At 38.1% G+C, this 19908-nt stretch overlaps 1 protein-coding gene across 2 annotated transcripts in view; it reads right to left on the reverse strand.

Moving 5' to 3' along the window:
• Positions 1 to 19908, reverse strand: part of ehhadh (enoyl-CoA, hydratase/3-hydroxyacyl CoA dehydrogenase) — a 20660-nt gene continuing 752 nt past the window's right edge. Inside the window, exons 2-7 of one of the 2 annotated variants that reach the window (XM_088353574.1) lie at positions 19793 to 19896; positions 18116 to 18285; positions 17597 to 17708; positions 15157 to 15261; positions 9593 to 9934; positions 1 to 6057 (exon numbers count right to left, since the gene is read on the reverse strand). In XM_088353574.1, the coding sequence (XP_088209700.1) occupies positions 4823 to 6057; positions 9593 to 9934; positions 15157 to 15261; positions 17597 to 17708; positions 18116 to 18285; positions 19793 to 19896 (2068 nt within the window). In that variant the 3' untranslated portion in view covers positions 1 to 4822. The other variant, XM_088353575.1, reaches the window with a different exon arrangement.

Here is a 19908-nt window from a genome sequence, read left to right on the forward strand (position 1 = left end):
TTGTTGGATTTTTAAACATTTTATTTGTAAATTATGTTGGAAAATGGTATTTGTAAAAAAAAAAAGATCAAAGAACATTCAATAAAAATCAGTTAACCCTAAGGAATGCAGTTAGCTATCTCAGGTCAGGAAACACTTAGATGTAAAGCGCTTTGTGCAATTCAAAAATAAACTTTGTATCCCAGAGGTTATTACAGGCCACAGTTGCACTCCATTTTTTGGCATCATTTACATTTTTAATCAATTATGACCTACACAAGCAGCACCAAAAAATAAGCAATTGTCCACCTTTGTGCCGCACTTTGAGGCGGGCAAGACCCAAAATCGGCATCAAGTGCCCATGCCAGTCAGATGGGGCCAGCGCTTTGCCAACTGCTCAAGTCACATTGTAATCTTTGCAGTGTAATCATCGGATTTAGATGCTTGACTCCATCCCAGATGAGATAAAAGTCAAAGAAACACCATTTACAATGACATAATACATGCATAAAGGCCATAAATCCTCACAAGAAGGGGGGATTAGTTCCTGCTAGGGAAAAAATTGATTTAGAATACTAAAATTGAAAAAAAAAAAAAAAGCATGACACCAAAACATGTAGCTGACATTTTTTTTAAATTCCAAGTGCACAAATACAGCGATATTTTCCATTGGATTAAACCTGTTTCTCAACTGCTGGGTCCCGAACTAAAAGTGGGTCGTGGGACATTTCCTTTGCAAAATAACGCTAAGAAGAAGAAAAACAAAACACAGGGTCAATTAGATTCCTTAACAGTAGATGCGATAAAGCCCTGCTCGAACTCTTCCACCATTCAGTCAATCGAAACGTTTGAGAGGGACCTTATTTCATTTTGTTGGTTTCATTTCCCTTTTCCGCCCAGATGAGTGGGTTCCAAAAAAAGCTAGTGACAATGGTAAGGAAAAGTGGAAATTTGTGTCAACGATTGCGAAATACAAAAATAACGTATGGGTGTCTGCCATTGAAGCGCTGCCAGAAGTTACAGTAAATGGCTAAAAACATGTTATATATTTAGTTTTTTACCAGTGTATTAATTGCTATAAATGCATAATAAATATTGATGTTTAGGTATCCACTTTATTAATGTTGTTAATTTCTTTTAGTATGTGACTATTTTTAATTAGTTTAAGGGGGTCAGTTATGTGCAATGTGGGACTATTTGCGAGTATATACAGTACTTGAAGTCATTATGTTTTTGCTGGTCATTTTGTTTTTTTGGGGGAAAAAGGTAAATATATTCTATTATCTCTGCTCCAAACTGGACAATCATTTAATTGGAGAATCTTTTATTGATTCGCAGCTTGCCATTACAGTAGAATGGTAACGTCAAACCAATGGAGAACCAGTGGATTAAACCAAATTAGACAGAAATGACTACTTGACAAATACAAATCATCAAGTTCTATAGTAAGCCCAAAAAGATCTTGTCTGCTCAAATAGTGGCCCTCGGTCTAATGGATGTTGAGCTTGTAGACTAAGTAAGTCACATTTAGATAATGGGCGGTTGTAATAGGTGGCTGTAATTACCTTTCCCGTCACTGATACCATCATATAGATCTTTAATCGTTTGTGGTTTGTTGAGCCGATGCAGCATAAAAAAAAGCTGACTCTTCTAATGCACTCAAGTGTTGTTTTTTAATGCTTCTGAGAAAAAAAAAAGAAAAGAAAAACAGCTCCAAAAAGGTCATCAACCACCAATAATACAGAAACAAAGAAACACAATCTGAAAGATGGGTTTTATTCTGTGTGGAGGATTCAAATGCAGTTAGCTTTGTTTGGTCAAGTGATTTGAGGTTAAATAGATTGGTTTGTCTGAACATTTTCCTTTGACTGAAGCTTAGCTTGTGGAGCTTAATGAGTTTTGCAGTTCCAGGTCAGATCTTCACATCAAAATGAATCATATTAAAATTGCAATCAGTTCTTGTGACACCTTTCGATTTTGAGTTTGAATGTTATTTAGAAAATTAAACATGTTCTGGTCTTGTCTGTTTCTTTATAACTTCTGGAAATAGATTTCTCAAAACATTTTAGTATATTGTTCACGTGCAAAAACGAACAATGCGATAGCATATTTTGGAACTTCTCGAATTACATTAAAATTACCTAAAACCGAATCATCACTTTTGTCACTTTATTAGAACGACAATTGATCCTAAAATAAAAATTGTCAGTTTGTGGATTAAATATATCCTACTGTGCTTATATTTGGAAAAATACAAGACACATCCAATCAGTCTGCCTTCATTGTCCCACTGCAATGTATGTTTATACATATATATATTTTTGAGTAAGGTAATTTCTGTTTTCCCCGGTACAGTCGGTGGAAGTGAATTTCCCTAAGTGGACCAAAAATCTTGTGGGCAAGAAAGGTGCTAGGTAGCGTCGAGCCCAAAAAAGCCAGCAAAGAAAATTAAAAGAAACACGTTTAAAAGGACTGTTATCATTTATTTCAGTTATCTTGCACTTATTGTCAGTCGTCTGTGTTCCCCTGGTTTGCAGAATTTAGCAGTTAACTCAAATAAGTTCATTGTGATGAGAATTCCGTCTCTTTTTCGAGAAGCGGTGCTTTCGGCTTGGCTCACAAAAACAGCCAGCTCTTACGGCTTCAAAGCGCCTCTTCTTTGTTTGTGTTGGTTTTATTTATGTATTAAAATATTATGAAACATAGTGCACAAAATTACTTTTGGGGGTCAAACATGAAAAAAGCCATCAATGAAAATAGAAACAACAGAAGAAAATGAATAAAGACAAAAAGAGAAAATGGAAGAAACAATAATAAAGGAAGACAAAAAGAAGTAAAATGCTAAAAAAAAAAAATCGATCTATCTACCCTGGTCATATCCCTTGATAGGGGTGATCGACAGCAAGACAGACACATACACAAAAACAAATAAAATAAAAAGGGAAAAAGTACCCCAAAAAAAATCACACACACAAAATAAACAAAAAAACAGAAGAAAACGGAAAAAAGCAGGAAAAAAAAACAGAAAAGGAGAAAATGCTGGAAAAAGAAAGCTAGGGAAAAAAGAAACAAAAGAAGAAAAAGAAAAAAAGAAAAGGAAAAGAAACAAAGCAGGTCATCTCACAATATTACCTCCTTACAGATTCCCATCATGTATTTGGGCTGGCATGTAACTACCTATTGAGCAGTTCCTGTACTGAGGTGATGTGAGCGGAGCTTCTCTGCTTTTAAATATGTTTTCATCAATATCAGAATCTTAGAATAATTTTCCTTGGAATTAAAATGGTGTTTTCTGTGAACTTATCAATATTTACCTGAATCGTTTCCCTAAAAATATGCATACATGTTTTTTTTTGTCTGACAATAATGTAGTCAGGTGTTTCACCTGTGGATAGTCACCAACTGCAGTGGGTTGATGTACTTTATTTGGTATATTTGGATATGTCGCGGTACGATTGCTTTTCGGTTTTGTTTTCGTAGTTCATTTTTGTTGTTGTGCATATCGGATTGGTTTGATCTTGTCACAGTGGATGCAGTGATATCAGTGTACAAATTGAAACAGTTTGTGTTTGTATCTCTGGTGACACTAAATCCAACATAATAAGAAAATCAAACTACCAGTAAATTGGAAAAGCTTTGGATCGTGTACGCTGTGCAAAGTTGACCACATTTTTGATTATGTAGCATCAAAATACAGTCATATTTTAAAACACATTAAAAAAAAATTTGTCTAAGAAAAATATTTACTGTGCTAAGCGTGTGTAGGATTGTATTTTCTGGATTGCAAGACGCATCTAAAAAAATAATAATTTTACAAGACTTTCGAAGTGCGCCTCATAACCAGGGCTCTTTATATACCAGAAAGTACAGTAATAAAATGGAAATCTATTGTTACAATAAAATGCTGTTACTTACGGTACCCATTTATGAACGACTGAATCATTTCATTCCATTTTAGAAACAAAACCATTTTTTACGTTCTTTGAAATATGTTTTATTTATCTGACTTTTTTACGCAGATGTTTCTCTGATGAGTATATTTTGTAATGTTCATCATATCTTAAACTTCCCAATAATATGTGGCATGATATTTCAGTGACTGGTGACATCGTATGGACACAATTTTTTTTTTTTTAATCAAATGTCCGGCGGGCCGTCGGGACGTTAAGGGGGTTAAAGTACCGTATGTTATTAAAACTATCTGTGTAACTCCTATCTTTGTAAAAATCTAATTTTTCAATGTGGGCGCACACGGCTTATAGTCAGGTGTAGCTTATGCATGTACAAAAATGTACCGGGTGCAGCTTATGATCAGGTACGTCTTATAGTCCAAATTTTATGTTAGTTTGATTCCATATGCCTTATAGTATGTGTGCTTTAGATAACCTGTCAACACTAGTGCTTTACTTGTTAGACTACCTCATACTACCTCTTTAAAACACCGACTGCTTAAAAAAAATGAAAAAGAATTACAGCTTTTTAAAATTTAAACAACAAAATATCTTGACTCGAGACTAGTATTTTAGTCTGTGACTGCTTTTTTTTTTTAAGCAAGGCAAAGTCTTCGTACGTTAACAAACCGCTCCAACGATTGTGTTAGATTTCCGTTAAGGCAAAACTTTGTCACTTCCGGCTTTAAACAAGCACATGTTTTTTTTTGTTTTCTTAATATTCTGGAGACTTTATTTCTATGGCTTTTTGATGTCAAAAGGTTGGTTGGCATTTATAGTTATATGTGAAATAGTTTTTGCAAAAAGCTATTTTTGAATGGGCGCCTTATAGTCCCGAGAATACAGGAATTCATTTTGGTCTGGTATAATTTTGATTTAAAACATCTTGCAGATTAAAGACGGCTGTGCATTTTTTTGATGATTCCTCTCCACTTGTGCAAAGGTGGGCTACCGCTGGCCACCAGCCTGCAAAGCAGATTGGATGGCTTCAAGTAAGGCACATCGGGGTGTGCCTGCTGATAGTGCTCCAGCCTCTCCATGACGCTGGTCAGGCCCACCATACTGGCATAGAACATGGGCCCGCCGCGATGCTTTGGCCAGCCATATCCCAGCGTGTAAATGACATCGATGTCTTCGGGTCCGGCCGCTATGCCATCTTCCAGGACGCGGAAGCCCTCATTGATGAGGGCGTATAAGCAGCGCTCCAGCACCTCCTGGTGATCAATGCGCCTTGCGACCAGACCGTGTTGGGCTCGGTAGCCCTCCAGAAAGTTGTAGACCCATGGGTCAGGCTTGGCTTCGCGGCTGTTGTCGTAGCAGTACCACCCTTGGCCCGTTTTCTGACCGTAGCGCCCTTGCTCATAAAGGAGATCACTGAGGGGACTATACCTCCTACCTTTTCTGATTCTAACAGCGGTACCAGCCTGCACCTCACCCTCTTCCTTCCTGACCTTCCAGCCGACATCAATCCCTGATAGGTCCGACATCCTGAAGAGACCCATGGCAAAACCGAACTCTTCCAACGCTCCATCAACCAACTCGGGCGTGGCCCCCTCCTCCAGCAAGAACAAGCCTTGTTCTGAGTACGGCTTCAGCATGCGGTTGCCCACAAATCCGTGGCAGTTCCCGACTGCTACGCCTACTTTACCCATCCGCTTCCCTAGGTTCATGGCGGTGGCCACAACTTCGGGAGAGGAGTGCGTTCCGTACACCACCTCCAGGAGTTTCATGACATGGGCTGGCGCGAAGAAATGCATCCCAACAACCAGCTCTGGGTGGCGGCTCTGCGAGGCAAGGACGTTAAGGTCCAAAGTGGACGTGTTTGTGCATAGCAGCGCCTCCGGTTTACAGATGGCAGACAACTGCCGGAAGATTTGCTTCTTCAGCGCCACGTCTTCAAACACTGCCTCGATAACGAGGTCAGCATCCCTCACAGCTTTGATGTTCTGACTAAAGGATATGAGATCAAGCGGCGGGGCAACTCCTCGTCTCTGTGCCCCACGTCGCAGCATGCCCAAAATTACCTTCCTTGCCTTGTTTAGTTGTTCTTCTTGAGCCTCCACAGCAATCACAGCCAAGCCTGCCTGCGCTAGGGATACTGCGATACCCTTACCCATTGTGCCAAGACCTAAAAAGACCAAAAACATCAAATGCGAGTTGAGCTTAGTCACTTCTATTGTAAAGAGTTGGATTTGTCTACTTGAAGTAGCAGATCACATTGTGACCCCGAAATGCCTTTTTGCCTTGAAGCATGCACTGCACTCGCTTCCCAGCCTGAAAATTTCATGTGGCAGCTCCAAAGACTCACTGATCCGGAATACTTAACAAGTAACGCACCCTGCAGGGAGAGGACATTTGACTTGTACCTAGAGGTTTCGTATTAACTAGGCAATGTTAATAAAGCAATGTCTAGAATCAAATCATGGACGCAGCCTTGTACATGATAATGCTCCATGGCTCATAATATAGGTTATGACAATTAATGCGGATGAGGAACTGTTTTTATCTATTTATCATCTATTAATAAAACCTATAGTGGAAGATTGATTTTTTTTCTTTTTCAAATACCTACACTATACAGTTATCCCTTGCTGTATCACAGTTTACCTTGGCAGATTTTTATTGTGCATTGTGTTCTGTGTTCTGATTGGGTAAACAGTCGCCCCATCTCTTTTCTGCATGTGTAAATAACATTGTGGTAGAAAGTTCTACACATACGTAAAACAGCTTGACGATCCTACATTATGGACGCACAAATCTTTTTCAATTTCATGTCAACAAAATGCTTGTGTCTGACAAAAGCACCAAAATGCAGAGGAAGATGCCTTCTATCGCCCACATAGTTGGACTTATCCAAATGCCAAAAGAAGGTAATTGCATTTTTACGCCACATCTTTGTCTTCCAAAATTGCAAAACATTGTATGGTAGGTTTTGAACCCGATTAGTGGCGGTAAGAGTGACGACACTTTTCCACTTAACCACTAGTGCTGCATATGAAATTGGAAAGGGCATTAAACCTTATCCTATCATCACACTATTTTTTACTCACGGCGCAACAACACTGAAACTGATTAATAAACATTTAATAACAGATCACGATATATACAAAATCGAAAATAGTATCAAAATTAAAAACAAAAAAATAAGTGAGGCAAAATAATCTACCTTCTGCCAAATCAAACAATTTAGCTTATTTTAATCATAATGTTCTCACTTGGCTAAAAAAGAAAACAAGTGAAAAAAAATCACTTTTTGGGGGCAGTATACAATCCTCATTTATAAGCCGATTAGTGAAAAAATATTTCAAGAACATTTTTTTGAAAAACACGGGGTTGAGTAATGTCATGAACAAACCAGAAAGCGCGTTCAAATTGACTTAATTTTTGCACATGGTGAGTCAGGGCCTTGTTTTTTTAATTAAATCATTAAAAAAAATAATGTGTCTTTATATTTGGTATTCTGCTTTTTGGATGGGGAGGAGTAAAGGGATTTTTTTTTAATTATTAAATTGTATGAAAAGTGCATTACAAATACATTTTGAGTTGATTTTCAAAGATCATTCTGATAGATTAAAATGTCTCTCCACTTCTTCACTTGTGCATCATTAACGTTGAGCTTTAATAGATATATGTGTGTGATGCAGCTTGTACAATAATTTTGATCAAAAGTTATGATTTTGTAATTAAATGCTTACTAAATTATCCATCCGCCGTAAAAGGGCAGGGTTGAGTTTGTATAGCTTAGTGTGTTGGTTCAGGTGGCATTCACGCAACATGAAAATCTTATTCCTCCATTGTTTGCGAATAAATGTGTGATGTTTACGATAGATCCCTTGTCATTCATAATACTGAAAAACAAAGCTAAAAATTTGGAGTCGGCATTCTTTTTCTAAACCTGGACAGCCTCAGAAAAGAAAGCCTTAATCTGGCTTCAGGGCCAAACTGACCACTACTATGTTAGGATTCCAATTGCATACAATGTTGAGCAAAGTATGGTCGGAAATCTTCATCGATTCATCAGTCCCTGCACCATCATTGAACAAATGCTGTAGTACAGGGTTTTTCACCCAGTGTGCCGGGGCACACTAGTGTGCTGTGAGACCTTGTCTACTGTGCCGCTGGAATTTGTCCAATTTTATCTTTCCCAAAAAATCGGGCCATTATTCAGTATTTTTGCTATTTTCAGACGAGGAACTGTAATAGTCATCCATATCAATATGTGGCAGTAGATTTTTATATACTTTTTATATAATAATTATCTGCTCATGAGATAGCACAGTACATTTAATAACTTAATTTGTTCAACAAAGCAGTTTAAGATTGCACTGTAAAAATAAAAACATACATAAAACACGTCATTCTTTTTATTTTAAGTATTATTTTCTTCTTTTTAATAAGTAATTATCTGCTTATGAGGTGGTACAGTAAAATACTTGAAATAACTTCATTTTCAAACATTTTCGACAGATGGTGTGCCTTGGAACGTTTTTAAAGACAAAAGTGTAGCTTGGTTCAAAAAGGGTTGAAAAATACTGCTGTAGTATACAATAATACCGTGAAGGGTAACACACACAGACAATCATGGGTGCATTACCACCCTTATCCACTCTACCCTGCGGTATGCACTTTCAAATTCCTGGCCAAATTGGGGTTTTAGGTACACTTTATAGTATGGAAAACATGGTACAGTGGAACCTCGCTAGTTCGCGGTTCCACTTTTGCAGGTTCAGAGCTTCGCAGGTCTAAAAAATATACCTCACCTTCTCAATAAAATCATTTTTTGACTTGAGCAAGCGCGAGCTTATGTCAACTGAGGACACGGTGTGGACACTCTTATTGTGAAGGGGAGGGGGAGGCCCTGACACAATGCTTAATCATGGTGAGTTACCGCTTTGGTCACCCCCCCCTCCTTCAACTCCTCCCACCTCAACATCTTCCTATGTGGCGCCGTTTATCATGGAGGAACTCGGCGACGCGACGTAAGTATATTCTCTTCTGTCACATTTCATCTCAAGTTTGACTTTATTATACCAAAAGCGAGCGGTTGATTGTACTACCTAAAACACAGCTAATTGTGTGGTTTCGTGTATTTGTTGTAAAAGCCGTTCGATGCCGCTAGCTAAAGTATGTTGTTATTGTCAGAAGGTAGCTCTTTCACTTTCATTAAAATGAACACAGACCATTTTTTTAACTCTTGTTTCCCAAAACGCTTCACAAACACTCATTCAAATATCACATTATCACTGTTTTTATTTTCAATATGTAACCGGTAGTGTTAACAAGCGAAATAAACTGCGATGGCTGGATGTGGTTGAGAGCGGTTAATACAATCATGCTGAATGGTTCGAAGGGGTTTCGCCGCAGTCCTATTCCGTGTAAGTTGATTATGTAAGACATGGCTACACTTGTGGGTCATGTTTTGGTACATTCAGTTCCAGTGTGAAGAGTTCTGGATGAGTCAGCCAATAACTCCTTGCCATCGTGCCAGTGATCACTTCGGTTTAATGGCGGCGGGGGTGTGGTTATACTGTATACGTGTATACGTTTTTAAGCATTTTTGAAGGGGGGCCGCTACTTCGCGGATTTTCAGTTTTCGCGGCTGGTCTCGGTCCCCATTAACCGCGATAACCGTGGGATTACTGTATATAAAAATAAAGTCTTACCAATAACCGCTGCTTTACGGACAGGCATGATTTTGCTGCTGTCCCAGCTTGCCCTGCCGGGCATGCTCCACCTAGCTGCAGACCTTTGAGCGAAGAAAGCATACTGCAAAGCTCGAGCCTGGCCAGAAGTGAACAGCGTGGCCATCAGCTCCTTCTCCCGCTCCATGCCTTGGGCGTAGGGTAGGGTGGCAGCCGCCCGCAGCGCTTGGACACAAGCCACCGGTGCGATGGCCCCACGGGCACTCCGCCTTACTTTCTGCATCGCTGTCTCAAACAGAGCGTCCGAATCAGGCAGGTTGGGGCAAGGGAGGTTGCTGAGGCGGCGGGCGTCCAGAGGCTGCCCTGAAAGGGAAATATGCTGACTCAGAGGACTTTGCTATTACACTGCTTTTTACTGGGAGTCAAATGTAGAGGACCTACCATTCAAGTATTTTGTACAGTAGAGATTCATTTGTGTGCACCCTAAGCAGTCTTTAAATTTAGAAACTCAGCGCCTTGCAAAAGTATTGGCCCCTTTACACCCTCCCACTAGGCTTATTTAATGCGAAATCTTCTTGGATCCCATTCCTGCTTTTAACTTTCCCACAACTTTATCCTGGACATGCCTGGTGTGTTCTTTGGTCTTCTTAATGCTGTCTGTTCTGCTCTGTGCCAATTACAGAGCAGGTGCATTGAAACTAAGACTTAATGACACACAGTTGCTCTCTATTTGTCATTGTTAGTCATTTAAGTCGACATTGGATCATTCAGAAGTCATCATGGAACTTCTGGGTCAGTTGGCTAAGCTGAGCAAACATGGGCTCATTGTTTTTGCACCAACTCTGTTTTTTTTACATTGCATAAATGACAGAAATAAATAGATAACAAGTTTAAATAATTTGGTTCCACTTTCCGATGGTGTCTCACATGTAGTTTATTCTAAGAAAATACTTTCAGTTTTAGCTTTGTTTGAAGCCTAAAATTGGGCAGTATGACAAAATATTCTTGTACGGCATATATTTTCTCTAGGCACTGGACATTTTCTCAGTAAAACATAGAAACACAGGAATCCTCCATTTTACAAAAAGTTCTGCTGTCTGCTCAGATTTTAATTTGAAAGAAACTGCAAGGGAAAAAAAACCTCAAGGTGAGTTTCCATTCCTGTCTGCCTAGACATGATTGCACCAGACTGCGGTGAGAATCCTTTACAGTGTTGTTACACTGAGCTCCAGAAAATGGGTCACCGTGGCAAAGATTAAACGGCGGTGTGCCAATCGACTGACTCCATTAAGCAAATCCAATCACTAGCAATAAACCAAGAATATCCGGAGCAGGGGTGGGCAAACTTCAAACCTGCACTGGGTTAAAAAATGGTAGAAAGGCCTAGTAAGAAAAAAAGTGATTGATTAATTTTACCAGCAGTCAAACAAATCTAGTCATAGTCCCAAATCCGATACCTCAACAATAGATGGGGGGGGTATAGGCAAATCCAATTTTTCTTTCTTGTCAACTAACTTCATCTTTATACTTTACTGTCAAATATGCTATATGCACAACCTCCAGCACAGATTAAATTACTTCCTCTTCCCCGTGTGCAAACATGCAATAAATATGACACAATACAAACAACAATAGGGAAAAAAGAGAAAGTATGCATATAAAAATAAAAAATACATCAAGTTTAGAATACAAATGTTTAAAGTATAAACCTAATTTAAACATGAATCTACTCTTGTATGCATTTAAAAATTAATTTAAATGCAGACATCAACAGTTTTGTGTTATATTTCATTTAATATTTTGTAAATCGGTTAATTTCATAAAATTGGTTTTAAAGTGATATATGATGGCCCTCTTTAAAGCACTAAAAATGATAAATATCTTCATAGAATAATACACACACAATAAAAAAAAACACTGAGGGACATGTATTTTTTTTACCATCATATATATTGTCATTATTTTTCCAACACTAAAAGTGACAGGCCTTGTACTAGAGTCAACATTTATGTCAGGGATTTCAAACATAAGGCCAGACCAGAGCATCAGGTGATGCATCTTGGAGTGTTTTTCTGGAATATTTTCACCAGGAATTGTAAATAAAGACAAAAGAAGGAAACATTCATTCATTTACTAATTTTACTTATACATTGCTGCTTTGAAAAGCGTAGCAGTAGAATTCAACAACTTTACGTGATTCTGCCATCAATGTGTAGACTGCAGCATTGTTTCAATGGACTTATTGTGTCCTGACAGATGTGAGGGGCAGATGTCACAACCACTGTAATCCGGTCGGCATGCGCATGAGTGGGATGTGTTAGTGACACGTGCGACCATTCGAATGAAAGCATTTCTACTTTGATGCATGGTTGCTCTCAACTGGTTGCATCAAACACTTCCTTGTTCGACAGTGGCTTTGTAATGGTAAATTTGTGCCCCGTTACTTTAGCAACGCCGCCAAATAAATGAAGACGAAGAGTCTGTCTGAATAAACAGATATCCATTTGATCGACCTTCTTACTCTGCTCATCCTTGTCTTTATGCCTGACTTGTTTGGATCCTCAAAATGTATTGAACAATCCTTAAAGGAGAAAATACTTTCAAAAACCATTGCAAACCAGAAAATATGCAGTCTTAATCATTTACAAAAGCAGGTTTAATATGATAGACTTTGGTTACTTTGATATAAACAAAAAAAAAACTCATCAACACGGCTCTTTTTTTTTAACCGAAAATGGGTCGTCTTGAGAAAAACAACCCTGAAAATATACTATGTATCGGCGGTTCTCAACTGGTCTGACTTGAGGACCCACCATCGCACCCCATTTACAAACTCCAAACCCCCCTAAAAAGGAAATAAATAGTTTGAACCTGAGATAATAGAATATATTGAAGTTTTTAGAAAACAAAATGACGTAAAGTAATAATGTTTCCTGGAAATCCAAAGTGCTTTACTTCAGTGGCTTTGTCTTCAGGATGATAAAAAGCATATTATATATTCTGTGCTATATTCTTTGACTAACGGAAGTTGGTATCCATAACTTGGGTGCATTAATCCCCCTAATCTTTATGGATAGTTGTCTCTGTTGTAATCCTTTAATTCTATTTAAAAAATCATCTATTCTTTAAAAAGCGTAAAAGTTTCCTTTGTTGAGTCGTATCATGTAAGTCCAGCAATCCTCTTGTAGACATCTTCTTTATTCCTCTGCTTTTTCTGAAATTGGCCCTGCTCAACATGTGCAAACAAATGGCATCAGTCTTTTTCTGTTCTATAAAATAGCGGGTGTCAACTTGCATTTGCAGGGAATAATCTATTGTTAAGAAGTTCAAATGACATTGTGACTTTTTTCTTTTCTTAGCCTCTTTGGGCCAAGGCAAATGCCCACAACCAATGGAATATAGGTCCGCGACCAACTTTTGGGTCCTGACCTACCAGATGAGAAACAGTGCTATAGGTCATACACTACAAGGCAACATCTCAGAGAATTTATAATTGGATTTAAAACAAATCCAAACATAGAGGACTGTTACAAAAAACAGATTGATGTAAAGTTCTTTGTGTTTTACAGAACCCACCTTCCCAACTCCCAAAAGAATGGTGGGTCATCAAATTGATTTATGTATTTGGTTGGCACATTTTTGTTTAATTTGGGCCCTTTTTGACCAAAAATGTATTTACAAGTTAGGAAATAAAATTATGTTTTCCTGCTAAATATATAGATCAGACTATAAGGTTAGTTCAGCATTGTACAAGATTTCGAGGTGGTCAAGTATTCGCCTCTATGGAAAAGAATCCCATCCAAACTTAAAGCATCCCAAAAAAAAGAAGAATCTGTTAAATGCAAACTTTGACTCTGTTATCATTCATGTGGTTTGTTTAAGTCAAGTCATGTTTATTCGTATAGCCCTTAATCACAAAGAGTCTCAAATAGCTGCAAAGACCACAGATTATTGCAAACCACAGACTATTACTGCACCATCCCCTGATATAAAACCTAGATGAGGGCAAGCAAAAACTCAAAAACCTCAGCATGAGGAAAATGAAGAAACCTTGAGAAGGGACCACAAATGAGGTACTCCCCCTTCAGGGTGACCAGGCTGCAATGGATGTTGCATTAACAAACAGTAAAAAAACAAAGATAAAATATACAACAATTAAAGTATAATATAAAAAAAATCAAAAGGATGACCAGGTTGCAATGAATGTAGCATTATTAAACAATAAATACATATTGTCAACATGAAATACTGAATAGGTCATTCATAAGCTATAGAATATAAATTTAAAAAGTAAAAGAAGAAATATGTAATTTGGTTGAGGGACATTTACTAAATTTGATTGATTATATTCTTTTTGTATTTTGTAGTTAATTGGTGTTCTAAATCCACTATATGATCGTTGTATTGTTGTGTTGAGAGTATGTTTCACATTGGCGAGTATTTCAAACAAGTAAAACTTAATTTGGGACCCAACACATCCCAGAGTTAGTTGGAAAGTGAACACTTCATGTGTTCGAAACAATATTGGGTTCAAAGTCCTCTTAATGTATACTAAAACAGAGGATATTTTGTCTGCCATGTGATTGAGAAAGTTTAGTTTTGCTTAATGAACTATACTTTGTGGTTTAAATTTGAGAACTTTTTTAGGACTACAAGCACCTCACTGACATTGGTTTCCCCCAATTGTTTTTTAAAGTTACATTGTTCATTTATCTTCAACAAAATTTAGAAATTTGTCTTATGTTTATTTTGTCTTTTAAGAGCATACTTGGTATTGGAGTAATTCAAAACTAATTGAAAGTAACCAAGTTATATCACTTCAATAATAGGGTATTTCGAATTATGTTACTGATTATATGTTTCAACAGGTAACTCGTACTTGTATCAGATTGCATTTTTAAAAGAAAACCTCCCAACCCCTGCCTAAATGTATGCCGTGGGTTGCTAAAAATATTGTTTTGACACCCCAGATTTAAAACCCTATTTATTATTGTGGTTTAGCAATGACCGTTACACAAGGAGTCAAAAAAGGGAGTAGTTCATTTGTTCTCTCTACTTTTTGTTTTCTCTCTATTAAACAAATGCACATTTCCATATTGCTATTTCGATGTGTAATTATGCGCTGCATGACAACGACAACTTCCCACTAATCACTGTGTTCATTTAGCACCGCCTGTATGAAATCAATAAATTTGAACATGGGCCAAAAGTCATTTTGGGCATTCCAACGGATGTAAATCCCTTTTGTTTGTGGAGAACAGAGTGAATGCTTAAGTATGGTTGATAAACAACAATATTTAACTAAATTAAATAAACAGATGAATATTCTGAGAAAGTGTCCCTTTCGTCTCGCCTAAATAATAAAGCAAAGGCGGCAGAAACTCCTCACTTGTCAGTCAAACATTCATGGTCACAGCTGAGTATTCTCGTCTCCTTCACTGCACCGACAATTTTAGATGTCAAATACATCACAAATATTGTATCTTTTGTTAAAAGAAAAAAAACAATCCACATCCAAAAGGGAGGGAATAATTACATCAGTGTCTGGCAAAGAAAGTTTGCAGTGTGTCTTCTTTTTGTCTCACCTACAACGCTCTCTGCAAACTTGACAGCTGTATCCACAGTGCTGTGATCAGTCACCTGATCCACTATTGAGAGTTTCAGTGCTTCGGCGGCGCTGATGTGACGACCTGTGAGACAACATGACAGCCTGTGAGTCGACAAGCTTGAAAAAAAAAGAAACCATGTTCCAGATTTGTTTTGACGAACTAGGTTCTTTGAAGATAGGTTGTTTGTGTAAATGTGCCCTGTGACTACTCGGCGACCGGCGCGGAATGTATTAAATTCAATTGTCATTGATATCAACGTTCTGAAAACATTGTGTGGCCAAGATTAGACATGGCACTCCAGGGTAAACATTTCATTAAGACTCTGAAAAGAAAAAGACAAAAGTCTGTCAGTGTAAATAGGCAAAAATATTTACAACAATGCGCTTAGATGCGGGCTTAAGTTATTATTATACAGACGCTGCCCTACTTACGAATGAGATTCCGCACGATTGTTTGTATGTTGAATTGGTTTGTAAATTACTTCAGTACTACATTTTGTATGCTTATGGTTTATGTTTAGGGCTTGTATAAGTAACCTGTATTGTTGTTTACTAAAAAAAACATTTAATAAAATAATATGCTCTATAAAGATAAATAAAGTGAGGTTTTACTTACTTTTTGGACTTGTGCTTCAAGAGGTCCACCTCTCTGGTAAAAAGTGGCTGAAAGAAGGGGTTCCGACCGTTTTCTCAAACGCATCAAGCTTTCTTATTCCACTTTTGTTTCAAAAGAAACGGCTCACCTCTTCCTTACACTTTACACCAGCCATATTGAATGAATACACAAGATATTAAACAATAAAAACGTCAAAGTCCAGATTTCTTCTTCGGTGTGGATGCTTGGTGAGCTCTCAGAGCGCCACACGCCGGTAGCGGCGGAAAGAACTACAGAACTGTCCTGTACTCGGAAAAAGGTGCAGACAATACAAAATCTAACTGACAGCAATGCCCGGATATTTTCCGACATCGCGAAAAAAAATGATCGTATCTTGCGGAATCCGTAAGTCGAATGTACACAAGTCGGGTAGCGTCTGTAGTGCAATATTTATGAATGTAAGAAAATATTGCATTGTAATAATAGTGCAAAGAGAAGAAGTACAATAACATTTCACACCAACAGAAATCCCAAAAATAATTCGCAAAGTATATATTTCACAGGTTTGTGAAATAACATTTACAGCCACAACAACAAAAGTCGCAAGATACATTTTCACAGTTTTGTGCGCTCGTTTAGGATGAGATGGCCCTGGGAAAGAAGCTGTCTCTAAGTGTGTCATGTTTTGAGGGACCTGTAGCGCCTACCAGAGGGCAACAGGTCAAAGAGTTTGGTGGCCCCCCCCCCAAGAAATGGAGTTGCTCCTGGGCCTTCCCCATCACAGCCCTGCTGGTGGCGGGCCAGTAAAGTACTCAAAATCTTGCCTTAAATCAGATGGCATAAGTTTTATCTCATCTACAATAATAATGGGGAAAAGTTCACTATAGCACGATCATACCTGTCAACCTGTACAGTTTTACCGTGCAAAGTCATTATTATCCATTTTAAGACGTGTACGACGGTCGAGAAAATCTGTACACCGACTATCACGAAACGGCAAATCAATCAAGTCAACCGAGTTCGCCGCAGAAGCCTCTATCTCCGTATAGTTGTTTTCGTTGCAAACAAAGCGAGCGGTTTGATGTAGTGAAAGGAAGACTGTCTCTTTTTAGAGAACTGGCTTTTTCGGCTCAACTCATTAAAGAGAGCCGGCTCTCAAACGGATCACTTGCTTTCATGCATTACATTATGAATTATTATGTTGTGTATAGAAGTTAAGAAAAAAAGTAAGTATAAAATGAGAAAATGAAAAAAGACCGGTTTGTGGTTATCCCTTAAATCAGAGTTTTACCAACAATAATTTAATGCAGAAAATGAATTCATAATTTTAATAAGAAAATGTATTATTTTACTTAATTACATTTGCATGTATTTTATGAACGTCAAAGCTACTTAATCTTTGAACTTTTTTTTTATAATAAACCTCATTCATGTCGAGCAACTCAGGATCTCTCAACAAAATGTTAATTAACAACTTATATGATGTAACGAAACACATGTACAATATAACATGTTAAACGACATAAATAAGCACGTTTGAAAAAATATATATAATGTAAGATTATTTTGTATTTTGTAAGGGAGAATACGACAGTTTAAGGGCATGGAGCCGTGAGGGTTGACGGTATGCACGATATAAATTTACTACTTTAGAATGGCATGACAAATATTCAATAGTTCAGACTGAAAATCACGAAGGAGGCCTGACCTCTGCTGGCCGTATTAGTGCAATTTATTTAAGCCATGCGTTTCAGTAAAATGAGCGAGGAGTACATTTGCCAAAGTACAAAAATCTGGTAAATTAAAATATAGCTGTTGTTACCAGTGGTGATGAGATCCATAGCTGCCTGTATTCCAATGAGCCTCGGCAAGCGTTGGGTTCCACCTGCAGCGGGTAGTAGACCCAGAGTCACTTCCGGAAGGCCCACTTTTGCCTGGAATTGAGAAAAAAAAAACAAGATCATTTATTGCTGCAATACAAAATGGGTTCTAAATAAAGAGGCAAACGACCTTTGATATTTTAATACATACTTACTCAATCATATAAATATGGCACATTTGATTAACAACCCTTTAAAAGATACTCACCTAATTTACAATTTAAGCCTTTCTCCAAGCACTACCTTGTAAATATTTTGCCAAATTATCCTCACATCTGTTTTATCTTATTTTTCTCTTAAGATTCTTTATTACATATTTATCCTGGAATAACATGTCTAATCTCATTGCAAATAATGTTTACTATCTAGTTATCAATGGCAATAAAGACATTTCTCATTCTAAGTTTCAGCAGTACAAGATTTTTTCAACTAAGTATAGACCATGCAACCAGTAAACTAACCTTGTTGTGCGCTATTCGATAATGACAGCCGAGCGCCAACTCCAGGCCTCCACCCAGAGCGACACCCTCTATGGCCGCGACGACTGGCTTGTCCGCTGCCTCAATGGCGTGGATCATTGGCACAAGTGGAGGTCCAGTCATGAAGGTCCCAAACTCCTTGATGTCTGCGCCTGTTATATACAAGATATTTTGGGTTTGCGCAATTGCAACTTGTTTTTGAGCAACTGGATACAGTTCGCAGGGTAAATCTAACAGAGCAATTATTAGCTTCACTCATCATTAATTGGTACTTTGTCTAGTACATGCTCTTAACTCCTGGGTTAGCACATCTTTGATGACCTCTCCTAGTCTGCCAACAACAGAGCTGTGGTAGGGGAGGCCCAGCAGTATATTAATTTTCTGAAAGGGCTCAGGAAAAACAGCCTGGAACAGAAGCTGCTGGTGTCTTTCTACAAAGCCCCAGTGGATAGCTTACTGGCATACGGCATCACGGTGAGGTATGCTGGATGCAGGAGACAGGGTGTAGTTTGGTGGCTGCAAATATTTTCCATTTGCAGCCATCCCTATCAGTTTGGCTAAACCTCCTTGAGGTGCCTTTCATCACAAGGTTATTCTGTGCCTTGCCATAAATTAACAAGTCTCAATGGGCTGCAGTGATCAACATCCCCTGATCTGAAACATACATGAAAACCTCCATCTTTGTGACATTGCAAAGATTCGTCCTACACTGTCCCACTCTCGTGGTTGGTTGGTTGGATCCCTTAACCACTAGGGTCATAAGGGCACCATTTCCTGTTGTGTGTCTTGAGCAAGTACAGCCTGTTGGTGCCCATCCCTCTCCGTGCCAACATATACTGACATTAAAATTCATATGTTACTTGCCTTCCGTCTCAATTATTGTACATGTAATGTACTACTATCCGGTCTCCCAATGTTTAGCATCAAATATTCGCAGTTGGTACAAAATGCTGCAGCTAAGCTTTTAAAAAAGACAATTAAATATTATCACAGTACCCATATTTATGCTGACCTGCACTGGCTCCATGTCAGTTTGAAATGTCATTTTAAGGTTCTCTTAGTAACATACAAAGTTTTTCATGGACTTTCCCCGTCATATCTTTCAGATTTAATTGCCCCCTGTGTTCTGTCCTCTTCAGTACAGCTGGTCATTTACTTGGTAGAGCTTTTATGAACGTGCAGGCACATCCATGACACAATACCGTTAAAACATGCCTTGCAACTTATTTTGGGTGTTTTCTTTTTTATTGCTGCTTAATGTTATTGACAAAAAAAACCTGAAAATATATACCTTGTACGGGGACGAATAAAGTATCTATCTGTCTATCTTGTGGCGAAGGGATTGTTGCTGCTAAACTTGGCATTGCACTTATTTTCATTGCACTGTTTTTCATTCCCAACATTTTACAATTATTATAACTAAGAACAGTCTCTAAGCACTACGTTGTAAATATTGTATCTGTCGTTTATCCTCATAGTCTTACCTTTGTTCTCCTTCTTGAAAGTCTATTACACGTTTACCCTGAAGTGCCATGTCTAATCTCATTGCATATAATGTTTCAAGACATTGATATCAATAACATAAACAATTATTTGCACGCAATACATTTTCTTTTCAATGTTGCCAATAACATTTGACTGGGTTAAAACTGCACTTACCGCCACAAAAGACTTCATTCTGTCCACGTATGACAATTGATTTGACATCAGGATCACAGAGTGCCCTTTTTACAGTGTCCACGATGCCCTGGCGTACTGCCGCACTGTGTACCACA

Source organism: Urocampus carinirostris, chromosome 14, assembly GCF_059441175.1.
Source record: "Urocampus carinirostris isolate Australia breed hairy pipefish chromosome 14, RoL_Ucar_1.0, whole genome shotgun sequence".
In the NCBI taxonomy this organism is placed as follows: Eukaryota; Metazoa; Chordata; class Actinopteri; order Syngnathiformes; family Syngnathidae; genus Urocampus; species Urocampus carinirostris.